Below are 25,515 nucleotides of genomic sequence, written 5' to 3'. Positions count from 1 at the left end.
CAACCCATTTATTGTAACCCAATTCATAAACCCCTTTGAATATTAAAATTATTCCAAGGACCCAGTTTTCAAGCTCTTAAATCATATCAAATTGATAATTTGTTTAGATGAAAATTTCACAATCTAATTAGGCGTCTCTTAAATTTGTTGTCTCTCTGCCGTGAGGAAGTTGAAGTTGATTCCAAAAAAGTTCCCTTCAATGCCGGGGGTTGCTGTAAGTCTCAGCTCACGATTTGCCCCTTCAAAAATATGTCATGCAAAGCAGCAATAAGAGTTGACAAGACCCTCGAAGTATGTGGGTGGGCGCTTCATATCCATAAAAACCAACAACATACATACACAATCGATTTCTCGAGAGCTAATTAAATTCTACGATACTTTCGAACGAAATGAAAACGATATTGAGCAGTCTCGTCGTTTAGTCTGGTGTTGTGAAATTTTGTGTTGGTCTTTTTTCCGTTGTCTCCTTTTGTAACTGCCTCTCCAATCAACACCGAATTTAGTCTGTCTAAGCTAATAAGCGCAGGAAAGCATTCTGGAGCGTTTTTTTTTCCTTTCTGGTGAGACTGTGTAAAAGCATTTGGACTTCATTCGGTTGTCACTAGAACTAGACAGCCAGCCGTTCTTTATTAGCCAATGGCCGTGACATTATCATGTTTCCGTCTCTGTAGCTGTTGCTGGTTTTTGTCTTTGGTTTTTTTTCCTTCTATGCTCTGCTCTCCACAAGTAGGTATCTAGAAACCGAAACTTTATCCACCCTTCAAGTGGGAATGTGGTGTTTAAGTGTCTTTAATTGGAGTGCTGCACGATTTTTTTTTTGTTTTTTTTTTTTGCTTTTGGCGACCGTTGCATGCTGGCTTGTTTTTAAAATTTTATGAGTTTCAAATTGGGCAGATTGCCAGAAAATAGAACAATGGTAAAGAGATCTCAACAGATGCATAGTAATGGAAAATCGTTATCGGGCTGAATTTCTGGGGTTTTCTGCTTCTAAGAATTGGGAGCACTCAGTTTCGAGGATAGTGTTTTTCCTCGGCGAGGGCTTTGACTTTTGGAAACTCCAACCTTAACTCTCTTCTTTTAACTGTTCTGGTTTCGTCAGCTTCATCTTGGGAAATGGATAAATCTTCTGCGAAATTGTCATTTGTGAAATTCAATGATTTTCCTAGGAAATTAATTTTCTCAAATAACTCCTGAGAACATGAATAATTTCCCTGCTTAAACTTTGAAAATTTCCTCCGTAACGTATTTATGAGTTTTGATTTATTTATTTTCTGAATGTATTTTTTTCATTTGGCTATACCCCGCATAATGATATGTCAACTCGTTCAAATGATCTAAATGAAACTAAATTACTTGAAAATAATTCGTTGTAAGTCCGAATTTGATCGGCAAAAAAAGCTAAAAGTTAACTTGTCTAATGCACAGTACCGCTCATATTTGTATAAAAATGGAAAGCACGCGCACTGTCACTTAGACTCTGATCATCCATAACTTTTTACTCTGATGATATACTTTGATCAAATTTTCTGCATAAGGTAGATTAAATATTTCACTATTATTTAACAAAATTTGAGCTTTTTTAAAGTTTGGATGGCCTTTTATACAGTGATTCTCTGAAAATCGGAGTACTTGGACTTTTGCCCTTTAAACTGAAATAAGTCTTGGGATATCAGCCTATAAAGCAAGGCAATCAATTTCACTGACGACCTTTCTGAAAAGCATCAGATCGTCGGCGTACATGAGCGTATCAGATTGCAGCATAGCACACAAGTCGTTCACGAAAATGATGAACAGTAACTGTCACAGGTGACTACCTTGAGGTACTCCTGACGGGTTGGAAAATATCTTCGAGCATGACTTTTGCCATTTCTTCCAGACATTTCCAGACTTTTTTGACAAATCAGTAAAAATTCAAAATTATCGTTGCAAAATGGCAGGAAATGATTCGAATTAGTAATAGAAGAGTGTGAAATGCCACGAAGCTGGTAATCAAACAGGAAATTAAGCATGAAACATAGTACCGCTGACACCACCACATTCATAGTGTTTAGAATGTATGAATATTATTAAGTAATGAGTGTTATTCCTTAGATTGCAATATTGCGACCTGGCGACCAAAAAAATGGTCGTCATCTATAAAGTTCGCCATCCAGACTTTTCCAGACATTTTTCAAAATCTTCCAGACATTTCTGAAAAACAGTTGGCATCACTGCTTCTCACTTATAATTGCTCATCTCTTACTCCTCCCTTCTCAATACTTAGTTCTCACTCCTCACTTCTCAATTTTCAATTCTCACGTTTTATGTCTCATGTCCCATTTTTCAGGTCTCATGTATCATTTCTCAGGTCTCAATTCTCAAGTCTAAGGTCTCATGTCTCATGTCTCATGCCTCATGCCTCATCTAAAGTCCAAGATTCCAAGCTTTAGAGCTAATATTATTTCAGCATTGAAAAAAACAAATCTGAGTGTTTTTCATCGAAAAGGAATATTTTCTCTCAAATACCGTGTTAATACGATAACTCGAAAATTTTATCGTTGATTGCATTTGAAAGTTCATGTTACAGTTTTGACAATATCAAAAAAAACTGGAGGTCTGTTTTTTGTTTCATGCGTATAATCGTTGTTTGAAATTTATTCAGAATCGTCAAAATCTCTAGAAAAATAGAGAGAATTAGTATCCGTGTTCTTCAAGAACTCAGACTACTGGACCTTTTTTTTTTTAGTTGTTTCTGGGAAGTTTCGAGTCCTTCCCATTTAAAAGAGGAAGGGCTCCTATACAAAATAATCGGAAAACACGATTAATCAATCGACAATTGGTTCTCATCGAGTTTTGTGAAAATGTATAAATTTGCATGTTAAGATAATTTATAGTACACAAATGCCCTCCTTAAAAAAGAAAAATCATTTTTTATATCACTTAAAAAATGTATTGATAGATATATTTGCAAATTCGTCAATAATTTTGTGTTTGGTATTTTGAGAATTTAAAGATACCCATATTTGACAAATTACGTGAAATTTGCAGTAAACTATTCAAAAAAAATTCTACCGTGACTGAAACAATTCATTGGTTGAAAGGTACGATTTCACACCATTTTTTACTTTTTTTGTGGTTTAATTAAAAATTGAAAAAAAATGAAAATTACCCTTCTAACTTCATCTTTTTTGGGCACAAAGTGATTTTTTCCGAAACTTTTCGTTCTTCCCAAGCAGGTTTCTTCTTACATTTTTTTTATACTTTGTATTACGTAAATTTGAATTGTTGCAGCTGAATATTATTCGATAATCATATTTGAGTTACACTATGAGGTTTCTAAAATTATAAATTTTACACAAACCTGTTGAGAAACAAGAGAAATAGAGCGATTTAAGGCAAGGAGCATCAATTTAACTCTGAAGATCCCAAAAGAAAGTTTTTTTTTTTACTGAGCTTTCGGGGAGCGTCCATAAAGAAGTAATGATGCGAAATTAAAGATTTCATGAATTCATAAGATGCGCCTGAATGAAGTAACAAGCCACCAAACTTCCGATAGTGTCATATTGACACTCTGGAGCGGATGCGGGTTAAATTAAATTTCGCGCAATTGGTTTTTTTATACTTTGGATACATATCAGCGGCTTGCGATGTTAAACTGAAAAGCACGAAATTTATATGGAAACGTACATGCAACATTAAACACACAAGATAACATTTTTATGAAAAAGCTCACTTATGCCAAATACAAATTGGTTTTCCCAAGCGAGTCTTCTAGGCACTCATCATTCTATTTCGTGACGGTGGCTGAATAATTTAAAAAAAAGCAATTATAGACGCTAAACGTTTTACTCAATCTCAGTTTCTTTTGAATATGGTGCCTAATAATAATGGAAAACGATGTAAATTACTTTTTTCGATAATCAATCAAATGAACTTGTTCTGTATTTTTCTAATATTATGATAAAATTCTAACTTATTTCAATCTTTATTTACCTTCAAGTTATTTTGTTGATTTTGTTGCTTCAATTTTAACGCTTGCGTTTTTTTTAATAAGCCGCATATTAAAATAAATAACCGGGTAAAATTACCGATAGATTGAATTCAAAATCAATAGGACTGAACTTTAAAAATAATAAAGTTTCATTTTCTCGAACAGTTATTTCATTATTTATTAGATCAGGATTTCCGAAACGCAGCGAAAAAATATGAAATGAAAAATCCATTATTTTTAACAACAACATTTTTTTTAACATTCGAATATTAAACTTCATTGAACACGTCATGAAGTTTAGGTATAAGACATCTTACCGCAATATTCCCGCAATTTGTTTCGATAAACTCTTTAAACATTTAAAGAATTTGCATTCAATCAACGTGAGATAAAAATGAACTAATATCTGAGAGCAGGATAACAACTTCACTTTTACTTAAATTTAAAAATGTTTAAGGTCATTTCTCGAAAAAATCACTATTCAACTTCAAGCTATTCTCTCAATTCATCTTTCGATTCCATTATGCTTCATATTTTTTCTTATCTCCTGTCATTACAGGACGTTCAGGCTACCGTCTCGAGTCACATACGAATTTTCAACTCGCTGGATATTTTTATCAATACCCTTACGCTTAGGCTATCTTCTTACTCGCCTATGAGTTTTCTAGTTGTCCTCTCAATCCAATCTAGTTGAAATTCCAAACTGTCATCTCAACTCTTTTCTTTTTTTCTTTTTAACCTTTTTTCATAATGTCTTTTCAACTTCCTTGAGGTTCCATTCACTCCAAGGTGTCTTCCTTACTTCCTCCACGGTATTTTTCAATTTGCATTTTCCTGAAAATAGTTCTAAGATGACTTTTTAAAATTATTCTTTCATACTGTCCTCACAATCCGCTTGAGTTTTCATATTCACCCATTAGCCATCTTAACTCGCTTCAAAGTTATTCTTTTATTAGTAATGCATGTCAAGCTGCCCTCGTTTGTGTTCTCTTTCTCACCAATCGGTATTCTCAACACGCATGAGTTTTAATTTTCAACTTGCTTGAATTTATTTTTTTTTTTTTAAGCTATTCTTCAAAATCTCATGAGTTTCCTTTCTCATCAAGATATCCTACTAACTCCCTTTAGGGTGTTTTTTTTACGTTTGTTTCAAGCTGTTCTTTCAACCCGCTTAATCACCAAGCTGTCCTCTCAACTTGTTTTCTGGTGTTTTCCATTTCTTTCAAGCTGTCCCCTCACCCCGTTTGATCACCAAGCTTTTCTTTTAACTCGCTTGATCATCAAAGTGTCATCTCAACTCGCTTATCAGTGATATTTTAAAAATTTAAATCAAGCTGTCCTCCCAAATCGCTTGAACACCAAGCTGTCCTCTCAACTCGCTTATGGGTGATTTTTTTTAAATTTATATCAAGCTGTCCTCTCAACTCGCTTATTCGTTATTTTTTTTTTTTCATTTCTATCAAGCTGTTCTCTCAACCCCCTTGATCACCAAGCTGTCCTTTCAACTCGCTCATCGACGTGTTTTTTTTTTCATTCTCTCCTCACAACTCGCTTGAATATTTTTCTCGTACCAAGCAGTCTTCCTAACTCTCTTTGTTGATTCTATTTTAATAAATTTAGCTAACCACATTTGAAATAAATCATAATTCACTTATGCTTTTTATCACATTTTAATCATTTCAAAACTCCTTAACATTTTTCCAACTATTGGTGAAATTTTCTGAGCGTGTATAACTTTGACGATTGTTGTATTTATCGGTTAGATTTTTTTTTCAAATTTGGTAACAAACCACAAATCGATTACCAAACACCTGCCACGGTAGCCAAACGTGCAGACTGTTCCGGTCTATCGCAGCGGTGCTGTATCAAGCCGGAGCAACTTTATGCCGTAACACTTGACTCGCCGCTCGCACTCACTAACTGACTGCACTGAATCTTGAAAATACCCGAACTTGAGAACTTCTAACTCACAAGCGGAGAACTGTTTTGGGTTTGATTCCCGTACCTGCAGTGATTTTTTTTATTTTGATTTCCATTTTAATGCGATCACGGAGAAAAAAGTATAGTTTTGCCAACAATATTCCGCCTATATTCAACTGTATTTCTGATTATTTCTCGGCTAACTATAAATCTGAAGATTTAAACTATATATATAATTGATTATCTGATTGATATTTTGCGTTCCATATTACTTATAATAGAGTCAATTATAGTTGTATGATTGATTTTATGCATTCAACTATAAATACATTAGATTCAACTATAATCGTATGATTGAGGTTGTGCATTCAACTATAAATATAATAAATTCAATTATACTGGTACAATTGATTTAATTGTAAATATAATAGATTCAATTATATTTCTATGATTGATTTTTATCGTTTAACTATAGATATTGTAGAATCAAATTATGTCTATTTTGATAGTCATCATATTTATTGTCAATCAAATTAAAGCACTTGCTAAAATTATTCCATCAATTTCAAATTATGTATTTATTTATTTATGATCATAAATGCCACCTACAATAAACAAAGATCGGCGCGTTCCTATTCTGAACTTTCGCCAGCAACCTGCCATCGCTGTCTTCGGGTAGATCCTCGCGAGTTGATACTTCTTGGCTGCGGACACTTGGGCTGGGTTCCCGGCTCCGTAAATTTTGAAGTATCCTGACAAATGAAATTCTCTTCTGTCACACCCGGCTTCAGCTGCACAAATTGTCCGAAGATGTAGATAGAGCAGATGCCCATAGAGAGTGTCCGGTGTTGTCTCAGCCCTGGACGTTCATTGCTGTTGCCCCGCATCAGGTGGAATTAAACCTACAAGGGAAACAAAATGAAGACAAATATTGAAGCAAAAAAATTCTACAATCTTACCAGTCGTGCCGATTAGGGCTCTCTATTTGCCGTAGATGGTAGACGACATTTTCTGCTCCTGCAACGTGGGCATTTCCTCCGCTCTCTTCCCTTCCGAAGTCGACCGATCCCAGCGGCAAAATTAAACGTTACTTAATTTCTAGAAGGCCGTGTTCCTTGCTGCTGATTGCCGGAGACTCATCATTGTACATCGTGGTTTGTTTATCTGAAATTCAATTGAATAAAAACGAGTTGAAAATATTTGATAAATAAAGTAATTGTAATTTTTACCTACTTTGGTTCCACAGTTTTTGTTCCCTTGTCCTGTTCACCAGCACACCTGGTTTCGCCGATTGATAGTATCCTTCCCGAGCAGAGGACTTTGCCAACCTTCCACCAATGACCATACTTCCATCTCCCACCTTGATGGTTTTACCGGCCGGGAGTTTTGGTGGGAGAACTGACTGGCACTTAATCCTTTTTTTCGGTTCCTTCCGTATCTCGGTCTGCTTCCGATCTGGTCGTTCCGTTCTCTCGGTTCTATTTCTGGTTCGTCTCCTCATGACCGGATTGTGTCTCGCCGGAAGAATGGTGGCAAATTGTTTATTTCTTTTGGCTAATGGGGAACAACGACCAGCAGCTCCGATTGAAATTCACGGACATTCGATGAGCACGAGCGTTTATTGGGAGGACAAGGCTTATTGCTAGCAGGTGGCCACGGCTTCCACGGACTCTTCTTCAAGAAAAACGATGACGGACGAAAAAAATAATGCGAAAAAGCCGCGACGACGAGATGGCACGCAACGACGGCAGCGCGAGTAATGAAAAACTTTCCCGAAAATGGAGGCAAAAAAAATTGTGGATATGTCGATGAAAAATAGCAGTGGTGCCAATTATATTATTATAGTTAATTGCGTAAGGTCAATCAGCAGTTTGTAGTTAAATCTATTATATTTATCATACAATTGTAGTTAAATTTATCATATTTACAGTTGAATCAATTATAATTGAATCTATTATAATCATAGTTGACTGCGTAAGGTCAATCATCAGTTTGTAGTTAAATCTATTGTATTTAAAGTTGAATGTGAAAAAATCAAATACAAATCGATGATTGGTATAACAAGCTGAAATAATTCGAACAACTGTAGTCTTTTTTCTCCGTGTGTAGTTGTGTTTATTTTATTTATAGTTAAATGCGAAAAAATCAACTACACAGAAAAAAAATCTGAATCCTTAAGAGCACTGAAAATGAAAACCTCTAATATTACATGACATAGAACGCGATTTTGTAATGTAAATTTACAAAATCAAAAACAATTGAACCATTGACAGCACTGAAATTGAATCACACTAATTTCACATGACACAGAATATGATTTCCTCATGTAAAATTCTGTCATTTATGATGCTTCTTTTTATTTACATCATATGTGATGCAATTTCACAACTTTTTCCCAGACCCTCAAAATAAATTGAATTCTTAAAAGCACTGAATTAGAAACTTCTTAAAATTACACGACACAGAATGCTATATAAAGACATTGAATTAAAATTCAATAAATATTACATGACACTGAACGTGATAATGCCATGTAAAATTTGGACTGTCAAAACCAAACACAAATAAATTCAGTTGAGGCGTGTTTCCGGAGGACTTCGAGAAGCTATAAGACAACTGGTGCGATTCTGGGAGTGACCCAAGTTCCCTAATTGGATATGTAATAAAATCAAATACCAAACCAATACGAGCACGAATAAAATATTACTGGGCATATGATCTCGATAACGATGCTATCGGAACAGTTGGAAGAAGAAAAAGTTCAACACCGCAAAGTTTCGTCGCGTTTTAATTCCGCCGACCCGGAATACATTTGCTGAACCGGTAACATCTTCCCATCAGCTTTGGTTGTAGTTGCTTCTTCTGTTTTGCACTTGAAAAGGTAAGTTCTTGAGCATTATAAATTTTGTTTGGTTTAATTTTCGTTATTAAAACAATCTTTTGCAGAACAGAACGCAAATTATTGTTTCGAGTGTTGGTTTCCGGATCCAGCTGGAGAATGTGTACTGCAGTCCACTGCCGGTGGTTGTGCTGGAGATAATATCCCAGCAATGAGTTGCGTATTCTGACCACAACTTTCATCAAGGTAAGTTTTTCTTGCCAATCGTCATAATATTCGATAGTGATAGTTTCACATTCCAGCTTTCAGTAGAGCTGTCCCAAGTAATACAATATGGTCCAAAACAGAAAACATATACGCTGCTTATTTGAGGTGGGCGTTAGAAAAGATATTGTCAAGGTAAGATAATTAATCTATTTAATTTTATTCCATATCCGTTACAGGTTTCCTCCACACATAAAATTTGTGAAACACGAATTAGGCAGACCAGTCTCTACCCCGTGGCGTCGGAAATTGGTGTCCAAGCGTCGAAAATGGGCGAAGCATCTGGAATTAACTTTCAAGGAGGGGGAAGATGGTCGTCCACGGACATTTTAAGGGCAACAAATAATCATCCAGCGAGAGAAAGCCAATGGAACGGCTCATTGCCAATAATGCCGGCAATTTCCTCCTCGTGTACCTAGCTTTCTTAAGCCGTTGGGTAAGCTAAGATTCTATGAAGCATTTAATTTTCCAACTGTCGTGATATTTCAAGTGGAGTGAAAATTTGAACTAAATGCAATCAGAACAAGGAAAACTAAGCATCATTATACATGGGGCAAATTATGGTTATTATTCGACAACCATCCAATTTGATTGTTAATGTCTGGTATGAGGAATTTAAAGATGTGTTATTTAGTACATTCTGTAACATAAATGAAATTTTTGGTATAAATAAAATTTCAAAATATTCCTATGTTTCATTATGCGTAGTTTTCAATACAAAAAGCCATATCACAAATTCTTTCATCATTTTCTTACTTTTGAAAAATAATACCAAAAAGGAAGAAAAACGTATTTTACATGCTGCATTGTTGTAAAATTACATCACAAATGATGTAAAAAATGAGAAGCATTAAAAGTGACGGAATTTTCCATGCGAGTTTAAAATTACACGTTTTTTATTTTAAATGTCGTGTTATATTCAACCAACACTGAAAATTCCATCATATATGATGCTTCTTTTTATTTACATCACATCTGATGTAATTTTACTTTTTTTTTTGGTAGTGTGTACATTGTGATGATAGGTGTAACTAGCTGAAATAATTGGAACAACAGTCGTCTTTTTTCTCCGTGATATCAGATTTTGGGGAATGAGTTCCCTTTCAAGAGCTTAACTTTGGGCGTCAATAGTCAAATCTGTAGGACGGGAGTTTTATTTGGGTTGGTGAGGTAAGTTCTCAAGTTTGGGTGTTTTTGAGGTTCAGTGTGACTTCCTCGCGTGTACTCTCGTGTCGGATTACCAAGGGTCGGTTTAATCCATACACACACTTACTAATACTGTAAACAGTATTGTACTTTCACAGTATAAGTCAAAGGTTTACATACTCTTGTTCGGGTGTAATGATGATCCGATAGAAAATTGTTATTGGAGGATAGGTAGGTCCAAAAACTTTACAATTACAGAACTTTTATTTTGAACCATTTTCCTACAAATTACTCTAAACCAGGCGAATGGCATCCCTATCCTTTGTCATTGAATTTGACAACCATCAATGTTTGGGGCCCAACATTTTTTCGGGCCCTAAATAAACCTGACATTTGACTGTCAAGGACTGTCGATAGATATGTAGAAAAAGCAGAAAAAGACTCTGGCTCGAAAGAAGAACCAGGTTGCCATCCTCCTGTCCTAAGCTGATTTCACATCATCATATCATATGGGTCATTGCATACCAAGTGACCGTGAAAATGCATCGACCCTCTCAGATTTAGCCTTAAATCAGTAGGATGACTTATATTGTAATGTAACTAAGAAAAGTCTAAAGTTTTGGGTGAATAGGACCATCCCCTCCGAATGGGAGCCCCCTCATTCTAAAAAAAATCGCCTTTTTCCCCAAAAACAGTAATTTTCTGTTGTAAATATCTCAGAAACCATAGAAGCCACAGATGATGAAGATTAATATTGTCAATCGAATGACCATGGTAAATTTTGTGTACAGTGTTGCCAAACCTGATATTTTTGTATTTCAAAACTTGAAGTGCGATCATCATCTGAAAATGCGGCCACTTTTTTATGGCACCAATATGTTCAGTGAAAAATTTTACATTAGACCGTTATCTATTTGAAATATGTTAAATATCAATTGAAAATTGTAAAGTTCGACAAATCACTCATTATCGAATAAATTGACAAATCACTCAATCATCAACAAATGTCAGTTAGTTCGGTAACCGGTAGCAACTCAGGACCATCAATTATACTTTTCAGAGGAAAACCCTTTCATTAGAAAACCGGTCTGAACGCATAGGAAAGAAGTGATTGCGACACAAACCGAATAAAATCGGATGCCAAACGCGCTAGCTAGCCATTTCCCATAATTGGACACTCAAGAGACAGCCAGTCTACCTCGGCAATCTGCTGCTACCGAGTCATCAACCAGTCGCAAATAAAATGGATTTTGAATTCGATTCGCGCGCCGGAGCCCGGCGATTTGATATTGGCAACGCATGACCGCACGAAATTGCATAGTTTCCCATGCATGCGTCCAAGAAAACGGTAACGATCTGTGGCTGGAGAAGTACATAAGCTAGGTACACCTGAATTAAAAGTCTCATGACGATGTCGCGTTTCGTTGTCCAAGAAAAGTCTTCTGAGGCAATTTACCTACAACCGTGTGAGGTATAAAATATGAACAACATGAACGTGCCACGACCATCGATAGGTAAAATGACACGTTTTTCTGTAATGATTCGATTGTTCAGAGAAGACATTTCATTTTGCAATGGATAAAGTTAAAGTGCATTGCTTAACATTTGTGTTTCGAATTTGTAAAATCAAAAAACAGATACAGAACTGAGTAAATCTTAAAAACAATCAAAATTGAAAAATTTGAAACAACAAGTGAACTTAAACTAAGGATGCTTGAATACCTCAATGAACCGGACAGAAAATCACTGCATTCAACAATATCAATCAAAAGTTTAAATCCCTCGGCCGCAAATTGCACTCACTCAGTAGGCAATTAGCACAGAAAATGCATCCAGTGCAGCGGGACCTCTTTTAATTCCCTTTCAGTAACGCTTGCAGCGAACAGGAGAATAAATCCACATTTATACACGCGCGCCAACCGCTATTTCTGGGGCTGGAGGACAGCAAATAAAGGCATTAACAAATCAAAACAAATAGGGTGATTTGCCAATCGTTGAACAGCTAAGCACATGATTTTGGTTTTTGTGCTGTATTTTAGTCATTTCAACCAAATTCACTCGATTTTTTTTGTCGATTGCATTCATACAGGATTGGTAAACAACATTTAAAAGTTCAAATGTTCAAAAAAAGTGAAGTAAAAATTTGAAAAATCATTTAAAAGAGCTTGTCTGGGGCCAATAGTTGCACAGGCAAATTTTATGTTGTACCTAATACTGTCCGATTTTTTCCAATAGTTGCACATTTCAAAAATCTTCTTAAGGCTCAGCCACCATGTGGTCAAAGAGGCTGATATTTGTTACGGAAGTTTATTATGAGAACTTCTCGTTCAAATGAAATCCAATTTGGAGGCGGCCCCTTTTGGGGGAAGGGGAGGGAGGGGTTTTCCATATAAACCGTCCAAAGAGTAATGCGAAAATTGTGACCCAAAATCGAAAAAAACATGAAGCCGCTGGTTTGAGAATCTGGAATGGCATTTATCACTCGTGAAATTTCCTCAGAAACTCAAATATGACTCTAAATTAAACTGGGGCCATCTGAGTGAAGTGTTATTTGACCTTACTTGCCCAGTATAGAGCTTTTTTTTTATATGGTCTACCAACATAAAATTTTGTGTTTTTGAAATTTCATAGAAAGAACTGAAAGATATTTAAGTCTTTTTTTTTTAAAGTACCTATTTACAGGTGAAAGGATCAAAGGACGCGATCTGATTTGCCCCCTCTTACCCCTATGAAGAAAATGTGATTTCATAAAATGATTGCTTCAGGACTTAGTTGGAAGTCCATCGATTTTTATTTAATGCATACCAATTTATAATTTAAAAATGGACTCAACCACGCCCATAGTTCCAGACCTTACATCTGACTTATTGAATAATCTTTTCAAAAAGTTAATTATTTTGAATGTTTTTTTTTTCATGAAAGTGGGATTATTTGTATGGAATGTTACCTCCGTAGCGTTTCATACATCTTCATGAAACATTTATTTCACATTGAAAACTTTCCCAACAAATTTCCGGCTGTTAAACTGTTTTCATCAAATTAAGTATGACAAAGTTATGACTGCTTATTTTTCTGAATAAATAGAGCCAAATAAAACTTCACTCAAATGTTTTGGGTCTAGCTCGACGGCAGATTTGAATTTCTGATTAAATTTCACATGATTAGTAATATTTCGAATTTTTCAACCTGGGATTTCGAGTTTTTTGGGATTTTGGGTCGAAGTTTTCCTACTGTACAATGTATTGACAAGATTATTATCAAAATTTGGGAACAGGTTTTTTTTTAAGAAAAATCTAGTTTCTTTGCATTAAATGTTGAGTGAATGGTCGGGATAAAGGATTTCAAAATAAATCTGATAAAAAAGAATCCCTTAAAACCAACGCAGTTTTATTGACTTTGACATTTTTCAGACATTGATCGACTTTTTAATACAAGGATGTGTTTTTCAACCAGTTTAACAATCTCAAAACTTCAATTTTAATATTTTAAGATAGATCAAATGTATTTATGGAAATATGAAGTGTCATTGCATAAAGGTTGAATTATAAAAAATCAACATTGAGTGCATAGAATATGAACATTCTGAGTGGAAAACAGTCAACTAGAGCACAGAAATTGCCAAAATTTATAGTTAAACGTAAATATCAAACATTAAGCAAAAAAAATCATGTCATATTAAAAGACAGTTCTTTTTTCAGTTGCATGTTATCAATGAACGTGTTCTATTTTATATGGAAGTTTGTGTTGACGAAGACATTTTTGCTTATAAAATTTTCCAGGAAATTAAAATAAAGTTGAAATGAAGTTTGTATTTGATTAGATATTGATTTTACCAATTCTTATGCTTGAGTCCCCAATTTTCTAAAAAAAAATTATTGTTATTTTTGGCAGTATAAACAACCATGCAATGTTTTTGGAGGTATACAAATTAATAAATTTGAAATTTCCATAGAAATCTTGCAGCAGACTTATGTACAACAATAGGGCAGGAGAAGATTGAGTTGACCAATTGTTGCACGATCTAATATATTTTCTGGTTGTGTATGGATCGTAAATTTTTTTCAAAATCATGGTGTTAAAATTGTCCAGCAAACGTTTCGTACAGAAAACCAAAAATGTTTTGTTCGAACGTAAAACCTTATTTGCCGTAGAAGGAATCTTAAGGTTTTGCTTAACAAATAGCACAAAAACAGCGCGAAAAAAACAAGAAAAATCAAAACTGTCGTTAGATGCATACATTACAGCAGAAAATAACGCCAAAGCATGATTTCATCAGTAAACATTCCAATTAACATGATTCAGTTTTATTTTTGAGAAAAAGTTGAAAAGCAGCTGAAATATTGATAATTTAAGTCACTCTGTGCAACAATGGGTAAGGGGACAACGATTGGCAAATCACCCTATGTGTTGCTACTTGGCTGGTGCTTCCTATTCGGGATGGAAGCGTGCACTTGTGACAATGCGGGCTAATAAACTGAGTATTTTTTTTTTCAATTCGATCGAATGGACATTTCTAGTGGAACGCTTCCATTGAGTTCGACTGGTTGGTGAATAACCGCATCAGCCTGATTCTGATAATTAATCGATGAATGAGCGATCGGTATTGACCGCAACGAAACGAAGATGAAACTGCATGAAGGAGAGATTCCGTTTTTTGATTTTACTAGCGTGGCACGCATTGTCTGAAGCACAGGAAATCTTGTGTGATTTACTCATTTTAAAGCTCAGTTCCAAAGATAAGACGTTGTTAATAACCGAATAACAGAATCTTTTTAGGATTTTTTTTTGACTCAGCTTTTCTGAATGAGTTATTTCTTATAAAAAAAAACCTATATAGGGTAACGGGTATATTTTGGACTGCGATGCTATTTCTTGAAATAAAAAAGTAAATAGTAAAAATCTATCGACTGGTTGGGTAATGAATAAATTGATTTTCTGCGATTTCAGTCACGAAAAAATGATATTTCTTCATCCGACGTTTCGGTATTAATTATCCCTTTTTCAAGGAGTCTATTGATATAACATAATTAAGGATGTGTTTAAAATGGTGTTACAAAATATGTAGTGGTATGAATAAGGTTTAGCAATTGCTTCGGTAGCTTTTACTTAGCTCGAAATCAATCAAAGCAAAAGTCCAAAGCATTTGCTTAGTTTGGTATGAATAAACATTTCGCGGAAAATAAAAAAAAAGGTAAAATTTACCTTTTTGCGAGGTGAATTTTTTCCACCCCTCTTTCGAGGTAAATTTTACCTTTTTTTCATTCACCTAGCAAAAAGGTAAATTTTACCTTTTTTCAATTTACCTAGCAAAAAGGTAAATTTTACCTTTTTCGCATTCACCTAGCAAAATAGTAAATAATACCGTTTTCCCATTTACTGACTTAAAAGGTAAATGCTGGTTGGTTTGATTGTTTTCTTCAATAAGAATTTAAAAAATACAAAATTCTTTCAAAAATGATATTTATTGGAGATAACTGGTCTGGTACTGGACTGGTAATTCGGCTTCGCGTTCTTCTGAGCCGCTATGGCTGCTGAATCCACCTGCGTTGCGTACATTCATGGCCTCCTCCGTTCGACTAATCCGGTCAGGTTCGGCTTTTCCGGCTGGAGGATGATGTACACCTCAAAGCTCTATGGGCCGATCTGAAACAAAATCAATAGTATTATGACGAGAACTAGCACAACTAAATGGTATTTAAGAACACTTACCATTCTATTCCGATTTCCACATATTAGGCACAAAGCAAAACTTGTCCCTAGAATGACAAAACAGCTTAACCTCAATGAACGGGTTCGGCAAATAGTTACTTTTTTTAGAAGAATTGTACCGTTTTGTTTAGCTCAATCCAGGTCAATTACACCTCGCTACGAGGTAAGTTTTACCTTATTTGGATTTACCTTTTTTTCTAGGTGAATTATACTTTTTTATCGAGCTCAATTCAGGTGAACTTTACCTCGCTACGAGGTAAGATTTACCTTTTTTGGATTCACCTTTTTTTTCGGTGAATTGTACCTTTTTTCCAACCTCAATTCAGGTAAATTTTACCTCACTGTGAGGTGAGTTTCACCTCGAAGAGGTAGAAGTTACCTTTTTGGCTTTCACGAGCGTTCACCTTTGCTAACTCGGTAAATTTTACCTTTTTATTATTTTCCGTGTTTGCTTAGCGGATGTGTACTAAAGTCTTAGAACATAGCTTTTGCTTCGAAAAATAGAGCTATCCAACCAGCAGAATCTGAAGTTTTCTAAAGTAAAATAAAAAAAGATCAGAAAATTGAAAAGTACGGCTAAAGTAGCCTTGAAGTCGACGAAGCGGATGGTGGGTGTAAGAACGACCGGAATTTTTGTTAATGCGTGCTCGTATGTTGATGTTTAAAGAAAAATGAATACATATTCGAATATTGTCAAACAAAAAATGACCTTACTTTAATATTTATCATAAGCTGTATTCGGATCGGGATAATCCGATGTATAAAAAAATAGGCAATAGGCGCGCATTTTAATTTAGATTTTTTTTTAAATCTTAGGATTATAAAAAATTATATAAAAATGAGAGATCTGTATAATGTTTTAAATTATTACAATTTATTTCTTACTTTGAGCCAACTGGGACTTCTTCCACTATAGCCGGATTTTTTTTAATTTGAAATATTTACTAATTGATTTGTTTATTGTCATCTTAGACGAATGATTTTATACAACGACAGAAATATGAAAATAGTTGGGTTATCACTTCGAATTTTCTTTATCCATGTTGAAAATACCTTTTTGAATTGTTTTGAAGTGAAATATTGGTAATTTGATAAGTTCATGACGTTATTAAAGAATTTTTTATTGAAAAAGTCTGCTACCGAGCATGCTTAGAAAATAAAGCAATTGCTATGAGATTTGTCGAGCAATTGCTTCAGATTTGAGCTTTATTCATACCAAACTAGCTTGTTCTAAAATTAAAAGCTCCTGACTGAGAAAACAGCTGTCAAAAAAACTTTATTCATAACAACCGAAGCAATTGCTCGACTGCTCGATTCAGTTTAGCAAAAGCAATTACTAAGTTTTTTTCATACCACCCATGGTGTACTTACTGAAATTTCTCGTTTTAATTGTCCAAAAAGTTTTTTGAATCTGCTAAACTGTAAAACTGATAAAAGTAAATGATACAATTTTTCACTACTTTATCAAGGCCTACTACGAAGATCGCAAGGCCTTTTCTTTCGAAACATACATATCATAATTTGTTGCAATGCAACAAGGTTTGAGACAAAAAGCTCGTCTATTATTTGGTCGGTATTTTGAATCACCCTTAGGTCGAGTTCACAATGAGCGCGAAGCGAAGTGCGAAGCGAATTTCCAAATCGCGCGAAAAACCGCTTCTCATTGAAACACGTTGAAAAAACACCGACCGACCACAGTGCAAGCGAATTTTCGTACGAAGAACCGGCTCGATCGCGCGAAATCATCCAGTTCATCCGAACATACACTGAAAATATTCTCTCGGATATTTTTCATCGCAAATGTTAATTTATCAAAAAATCTATTTCAAAAGTTTATTTATTTAATTATTATCGTCGTTTCTGTGTATGAAGAATTTTTTAGCGCGGATTTTCGCAAATCAAAAATGGCGGTTTCCGCTTAATTCAAAATGCAGTAAATAAAAAAAAAAAGACATACACCGTCTTAGCCGATTTTGGCTTTACAGACTGAATAAATGACGTGGACAACTTAAGATTAACATTTAACACCCAGTACCGAGATGGGAATCGAACCCATGCCATCAGTGGACCAGCGATTACCGTTTTATCACGCTAACCACTCGACCACCGAGACGTACTTACGTACGTAATAGCTGAAAATCGCATGAACCATATAGGTAATGAGAAAAAAGGGCTCAAAAAGTAGATGAAAAATGACTGACAAAAATTAAACAAAAATTTTGAGAAATCTGCAAAACAGCACTGAAAGAAATAAACAAAAATATGACTAATGTTATAAAAAAAGAAATAATGACAAAAAATATAACAAAACTGTGGCAAAAATAAACAACTTTTATTTAAATTTGACAAATGACAAAAATTTTAAAGAACCATGATAAAAATATGACAAACAAAAAAGTGAAAAATGACAAAACTTTTAATAAACACACGTCAAATGTGGTGAAAAAATAATGCCAAAAATATGACAAATATTAAAAAAATATACAATATGAGAAAAATTTCACAAAAATGGCAAAACTATGACAAATGTTAAAAAATATGACAAAATTATGATCAAAATTAGACAATAAAATTACAAAAAACTAGATAGAACTAATATAAGGACAAATAATTTAAAAAAAAAAATTAACAAAAATGACAAAGTAATAAAAAAAAATTTACAATAAAATCACAAAAATCTGACAAACATATATAAACATTTAAAAAAATATTACAAAAGGTGGTAGAAATATGGCAAAAAATTGACTTTCAAATGAAAAAATAAGACAAATGGGCTAGAATATGACAAAGTTCTGACAAAATGTGACAAAAATTTGACAAAATAATGGTAAAAATCTGACAAAGTTTAAAAGAATGAGCTAAAAACATATCAAAATATAATGAAGGATTAATCACCGTAATTTATGTTTGTAGATTTAATTTATCGGCCTAGCGGTGAAAAGTGATGTCCTTTTTAGTAGGGACATCTAAAGATTAGGATTATTTTTTTTTCATATAGGTGGATAGAAGGTTAGATGAAATGAAAGATGTTGAAAATGAGCGGGTAGAATTTATTTAGAAGCATATCATCACATATCAAATTTATGTTCCTCAGGAAAATATAATAAAATCTATGACAAAAATACGACAAATGAAAACATGACAAAATTATGACTAAAATTAAAATATAATGACAAAAATCTGACAGCACTATAACAAACCAATGGCAATTTTTTGACATAATTTTGTTTTCTTATCATAGTTTTGTTACACTTTCATCATATTTTTGTCATAGATTTTGTAATATTTTTATCACATTTGTAAGATTTCTGTTATAGTATTGCCAGATTTATGTTATTTTATAGCAAAATTTTGTCAAGTGATCAAAACAAATTTTTTGTACAAAACCACAAACTTTTATTGGCATTTCAGAAAAACTGGGTTAACAATCATGAATTGATGTTAATTGTTCTACATAAGAATTGTATCTATATGGTAAACCGGTTGGATTAAAATCATTACAATCAGTATGGGAATTCGATTTCGTTCTAAACCGTGTTTTTCTCTGAAATTCCTACCATTCTCACATAAATTTTCGATACAATCGTTTTTGTGACGTCACAAAAAAGATCCAATATAGCTCTCGACACTACCTTATTTAAATATTCCTTGATTATTTAGTCAATTTTGCCATTTTGATGTAAAATTTATCAAAGTTTTGGCATATTTTTCTCATATTTTTATCACCTGTGTCATATTTTTCTCAAAATTTTGTCAGCGTTTGGTAATTTTTGTTGTCTTAATATTGTGATTTTTTTTTCATAATTTTAATATATTTTTGTCATACTTTTTTTTATTTTTTGAATATTTATAATGTTCTCTTGGTAAAAAGAAAATTTGATTTTAACATTTTTTTTTTAAATTTTGTTTCAGGTCCAGGATGGCGTTTTTCGAGCAAGTCTCATCAATTGAGTACATTGCATTAGTTCAAATAAAAACATATGCTACTGATGATTTAATTGAAAAACAAAAACATGTGTTTTATTAAAAATAAAAAGGAAAAAAACAATGCATTTGTCTGCTCAAATTAATGTGTATTATTCAGGGTTGCTAGCGATTTTCCGTTTTGAAATTCCAAAGTTTTTCCCGGTTTTCCCCGGTTTTTTCCCGGTTATCAATGATGATTTATTTATTAATTTTATTTGTTTTTAATGTAAAATCACGGTGAACAAAAAATTCAATGTAAAGGGCCTCAAATTTCTAACAATTGTATCCCAAAACTTGTTTTACGGTAAGAAATTATGACAAATATTTCGGCGTCTTTTAACACGTAGTCTTTTCGTATCAAATTGACAGGTTTTCATTATTTTTTTAAAATAGAACCTAATGAAATTGGCATCTATTCGTTGTTTTCTTCTTTTCGACAATATTGCAGAAATAAGTCCGTTTAAATTGATCTTGAACCATAACTTTTCAGCCACTGTGATTTTTCTTAGAATCAATATACAGTTCTAGAAAAAAAAATCTAATGTGTTAAAAAAATATCGAAACATAAGATCAAATCAGCTTGTCAACTTGAATGGGGATTTGACTTACGTGACAAAAAATCATCAGATTGCAGGAAACTATTTAGTTATTTTCTGAATGCAGTTATCTTTTCTTGTACAAATCCAAAGATATGTTTTAGAAAAAAAATCTTCAAATAGGTATAAGATAATGAATATCTTTAGTATTGCTCTTGTCATTTGAACTAAAGATTTGTGAAAATATAAAAATCGTGCGGGCTGAACTTTAATCGTTTGAATGTAAGATATTATTTTGTATCAGGGTAGAGACTTTTTTTTTATTTATTTGATCATTGGTATTTTAACATCTATGGGGTCATTCATCCCTCCCATCAGGGTAGAGACCTTAGATTTCGACAGGAGCTATTTTCGATACAATTGTTACATAAGACATATGTATATTCCAGCGTAGGAAACTTTAAGCAAAAACTTAACGTAGGAAGAATTAAAAACTAAAAACTTGCGATATAATAATTCGTTCTTCAGGCCATTTCAAACGAAATACACAAAAACAACAGCAACAACATTGAGCACTCGATATCTTTTTCTGGTGAAAAAGAGATGTAACTCTGCTTAAAACATCTCAAGCTGCTATCTTATTTGCTTTTTGTATAAAATAATTTAATGGAATATTTCTATCGAACACTGATACATTTGACGTCTGAAACAAAACTGGTACAGTCGAACCTGAGTGAGAAACCTCTATAAGTGAGAGTGTAAAACCTCTATAAGCTAGAGTCATTTTCCTGACTGGACCAAGGAAATTAGTGAAAATACCAGTTTTGTATTGAATTTTTGGTACCAAAAGGATATATATTAAAAAGCAAATATCCACAGTTCCATATTGAAACTCTCTAGAGAAAACTTCGAACTGATGCATCAATTGGTTTCTCATAAATAAGTAGATTTCTATCAAATACACATTGAATAGTTGCTCAGCAATTAGTTAAAAAAGCGATTCAAACTTTGTTTGTTTAATAATGAACGAAAATAAGCGTTTATGAGATAAATCTATATCGAGACCGTCAAAAACTGCTCTTAAATTTAGAAATAGTTTTAAAAATAATTTTGAAATTCCGTGGCTGGTAAACGGTGGATAATGTGCAACACGAGACCCCATAGTGGTCATGTCACCTCTTATTCACAACTCCTATCTCTACCTCCCCGCGGTGCCGGCTGGGGTGCGAGTAACCTAAGCGGAGATCGGGTACCCAACCCCGGTGGATGCTTTGGTCGCATGCAGACTGAGAAGGTGGCCGCACGCGTCTGTTCCCCAGGTCAGGGGCGGCGTGTAACAACAACCGAGCGTCTGTTCTCCAGGTCAGGAGCGGCTCAAACAGCGTCTGTCTTGCAGCAAGCGGCTGAATTTATGAAATGCGGCTCCCGCCAGCTAAGTCCAAGATTTCAGCCCCATCGCGGGATAGGGACTTTAGGCTAACAACCTACTGCTCCTGAAATCTTTTATTGTTACAGAAACTGAGAGAAGAAATAACCGAATTGGAACTTTGGCAACGACTTTTAGCATGAAAACACGGACTAGAATTGGAACTTGGAATGTTTTGACCCTTGCCCAGCCAGGAAAGCTGGCTCAACTTGCTAGAGAAGCTAGCCGCCTCAAGCTAGAGATATTGGGACTGAGCGAAGTCCGTTGGCCTAACACTGGAGAACACAAGACACAGTCCGGGCAAGTACTGCTTTACTCTGGCATACGAGGAGAACATGCTACTCGGGAACGAGGAGTTGGTTTCCTGTTAAGCCCGCATTCCCATGCGGCCCTCATAAGATGGGAACCGATTAACGAAAGAATAATCGTAGCCAGATTCAGAACACGGGTTAGAAACCTTACAATGGTCCAGTGTTATGCGCCAACTGACGTTGCCGATTTGCAGGAGAAAGAGCAGTTTTACAGTCAATTGAACAGCGTGGTTGAGAGAATTCCGAAGGGTGACATTCAAATCCACTTAGGCGACTTCAACGCAAAGATTGGCTCCGATAATCAGGACTTTGAGCGCATCATGGGGCGCCATGGCCTAGGACAGATGAGCGAAAACGGAGAGCTGTTTGTAGAATTTTGTGGCAACAACAACATGGTGATCGGTGGATCGCTCTTCCCCCATCGACCAGCACATAAGGTCACTTGGGTATCCCGAGATGGCCGAACAGAAAATCAAATTGACCACATCTGCATCAGCCGAAAATGGAGAAGGAGCCTTCTTGATGTCCGCAACAAACGAAGCGCAGACATTGCATCTGACCATCACCTCGTCCTTGGCGAGATACGACTGAGAGTTGCGCGTGTCCAACGGCGCGAGGAGAAAGTCGGGTGTCGATACGACGTCCGCCGGTTGGAGAATCCAGAGGTGAAAAGGGCATACGTTGAACAGCTAGAATCCCGAGCCTCGGAGCTACCGACAGACGGAACAGTCGAAGAACAGTGGTGTGGAATCAAGAATGCCTTTATCACGACGAGCCATGGTACTCTCGGTAAAGTTTGTGGAAGACGAAGTGAATGGATGTCGGATGAAACCTGGAGGATGATCGATGATCGGAGAAAGGCGAAAGTCGGAATTGAGCAGGCATGTACCGGGTCAGCCAAAGCAGCCGCCCGCTTACGATATGCGGAGCTGGAAAAGGCAGTTAAACGAGCTTGTAGACGAGACAAGAGAGCCTGGACAAACTCCCTAGCCGAAGAGGGAGAAAGAGCCGCCGCCATTGGAGATATCCGATTATTATATGATATTTCTCGCCGCCTTAGTGGTGCAAAGACTAATGCAAGAATGCCGCTGAAAAACCGAGCAGGTCAGCTGCTGACAGATCGAACAGATCAGCTCAAGCGTTGGACTGAGCATTCGACGGACTTGAGAATCGATTGCATTCCTGCTGAAATGCTCAAAGCCGACCCTGCCTTGTCAGCACAAATGTTGCACCGTCTATTCGCTGACATTTGGGATACTGCAACATTCCCGGTCGACTGGATGCAGGGTATCCTCGTAAAGGTCCCAAAGAAAGGAGACCTAACAGAGTGCGGTAACTGGCGTGGCATAACTTTGATCTGTACAACCCTCAAAGTACTCTGCAAAGTGATCCTGAACAGGATCCAGGAGAAAATCGACGCTACACTCCGACGGCAACAAGCTGGATTCCGATCCGGACGATCATGTGTGGACCACATCACAACGCTACAAATAATACTGGAACAAATCAACGAATTCCAGGACTCTCTTCTGCTGGTGTTCGTTGATTTCGAAAAAGCATTTGACCGACTGAACCACGAAAACATCTGGGCTGCTCTTAGACGACGAGGGGTCCCAGAGAAACTAGTCCATCTCATCAAAGCACAGTACGAGGCATTTTCGTGCAAGGTCTTGCACGACGGTGTCTTGTCCGAACCAATCCCGGTAACTGCTGGAGTGAGACAAGGATGTATTTTGTCACCGCTGCTTTTTCTCATCGTAATGGATGAGATCTTGACTGGATCGATTGACTGTAGACCAAACCGAGGATTGCCGTGGAATCCTTCAACCATGGAGCAACTGAACGACCTTGACCTGGCAGACGATATTGTTTTGCTCGCCCAAACACAACAAGACATGCAGAGCAAACTCGACGACCTCACCGAAAGCTCCAAGGCAGCAGGTCTCAAAATCAATGTCGGAAAGACCAAGTCGATGGAAATCAATACAGAAAATCGTTCCAATTTCGTGGTAGCTGGACAACAGGTTGAGACAGTTGAGTGCTTCCAGTATCTTGGTAGCCAGATTACGCCTGATGGTGGGACCAAGAAGGACATCGAGACCCGGATCAGAAAAGCCCGATTTGCGTTTGCGAGTCTCCGGAACATCTGGCGGTCACGCCAGATCTCTCTACGAACTAAGATCCGAATCTTCAACTCAAACGTCAAATCCGTATTGCTGTACGGGTGTGAAACTTGGTGCACATATGCGGTGACGACGCGAAAACTGCAAGTTTTTGTGAATCGCTGCCTGCGGAACATCATCCGCGCTTGGTGGCCTGGCAACTGGATCTCAAACGTTGAACTTCATCGCCGGTGTCATCAAAAGGCGCTAGAAATCGAGATTCGGGAACGTAAGTGGAGATGGATTGGGCACACGCTGCGAAGAGATGAAAACGAGATTTGCAGAGAGGCGCTTGACTGGAATCCAGATGGGCATCGAAGAAGTGGCAGGCCCAAAAGCTCGTGGCGGCGAAGTCTAGCCGCTGAAATCCGCACAGTTGACGAGAACCTCGGCTGGCAGCAAGTGAAGACGCTGGCTCCGGATCGCCAGCAGTGGAGATCTTTTATCTCAGCCCTATGCGCCGGTCAATCCGCGCTGGACCCTTAGGTAGGTAGGTAGGTGGAAAATTTTCAAGCATGACCATTTTTCCGGTGAGATGCTGAAATTCCCGTTTTTTCCCGGTTCCCCGGTGATGCGATGAAATTCCAAAGTTTTTCCCGGTATTCCCGGTTTTCCCGGTTCGCTAGCAACCCTGATTATTATTATGAATCTACAATTTCCGACGTTCATGGGGAGCAGCATTTACGGTAAAAACAGCCATACGAATGAATGATTGACTTAAATTCCTGTTGGATTCTCGAAGTTGATGCGATCGCTAAATCAGCCATTTATCCATTTGTGGCAACGTATAATCAGATTGTTGGCTTGATTGTATTTTCGAGTCAAAATCAAACAATCATATTTATGGTCCTGTAGACGCGTAATATAACTGATAAATCTATATATTTTTCTCTGTGCGCTGTTTGAATTTTGAGATGGCGTTTCGTAGCGTCAGACTGCAAAATTCGACATCTACTAATTAATTCCTTTCACCTAAAATCCACACTGTGAGTGTTTTATGATAGTGGCTTCGTCTAGCTCCAAAATGCTTTAAATTGCTGAAAATCGCACAAAACACTCACAATATTGGTATAAGGTGAAAGGACTCAATAAGTAGTAATCTAATTTCACTGTCTGACGCTATAGTACGTCATCTTGAAATCCAATATGGCGACTTCCTCTAAACTTTAAAAAATTGTAAATGATTAAAAATCGTATGAAAAAATCTAACAAAACTATTGAAAAAATATTATGAAATTATGAAGCAATATGGCAATATTATGCCAA

The 25,515-nt window shown here is 35.9% G+C and overlaps 2 protein-coding genes and 1 long non-coding RNA gene across 5 annotated transcripts in view; 1 reads left to right on the top strand and 2 right to left on the bottom strand.

The window, feature by feature from the left end:
• LOC129740912 (ADP-ribosylation factor-like protein 5B) overlaps positions 1-25,515 on the bottom strand; it is a 78,495-nt gene that overhangs the window by 43,994 nt on the left and 8,986 nt on the right. The window lies entirely within an intron of this gene.
• LOC129740914 (uncharacterized) lies at positions 6,455-7,702 on the bottom strand. 2 transcript variants are annotated; one of them, XR_008736385.1, is made up of 3 exons: positions 7,124-7,702; positions 6,850-7,054; positions 6,455-6,792 (listed from the first exon to the last, which is right to left on the bottom strand). XR_008736385.1 is itself a non-coding variant. In XM_055732561.1 (2 exons), exons 1-2 carry the CDS (start codon positions 7,389-7,391, stop codon positions 6,978-6,980), a joined length of 345 nt encoding a protein of 114 aa, XP_055588536.1. In that variant the 5' UTR covers positions 7,392-7,702; the 3' UTR covers positions 6,455-6,977. The 2 variants fall into 2 exon arrangements, 1 of the variants encoding a protein (XP_055588536.1); XM_055732561.1 differs by having other exon boundaries at positions 6,455-7,054.
• On the top strand, positions 8,146-9,620 carry LOC129740915 (uncharacterized). The gene is made up of 4 exons (XR_008736386.1): positions 8,146-8,771; positions 8,837-8,975; positions 9,032-9,101; positions 9,173-9,620. It is a non-coding gene; the product is annotated as an uncharacterized LOC129740915 (long non-coding RNA).

Source organism: Uranotaenia lowii, chromosome 2 (genome assembly GCF_029784155.1).
Source record: "Uranotaenia lowii strain MFRU-FL chromosome 2, ASM2978415v1, whole genome shotgun sequence".
NCBI classification, from domain to species: domain Eukaryota; kingdom Metazoa; phylum Arthropoda; class Insecta; order Diptera; family Culicidae; genus Uranotaenia; species Uranotaenia lowii.
Note: the sequence above shows the minus strand (reverse complement) of the source record. Positions and strands in the feature narration are given on the sequence as shown.

What these genes read in the sequence shown, in the direction of transcription:
- LOC129740914 (XM_055732561.1), bottom strand. Translation starts at nt 7,391, where the DNA reads ATGAGGAGACGAACCAGAAATAGAACCGAGAGAACGGAACGACCAGAT. An exon ending in ACAAAAACTGTGGAACCAAA is followed by an intron (nt 7,055 to 7,123) that starts GTAGGTAAAAAT and finishes ATTGAATTTCAG; the next exon opens with ATAAACAAACCACGATGTAC.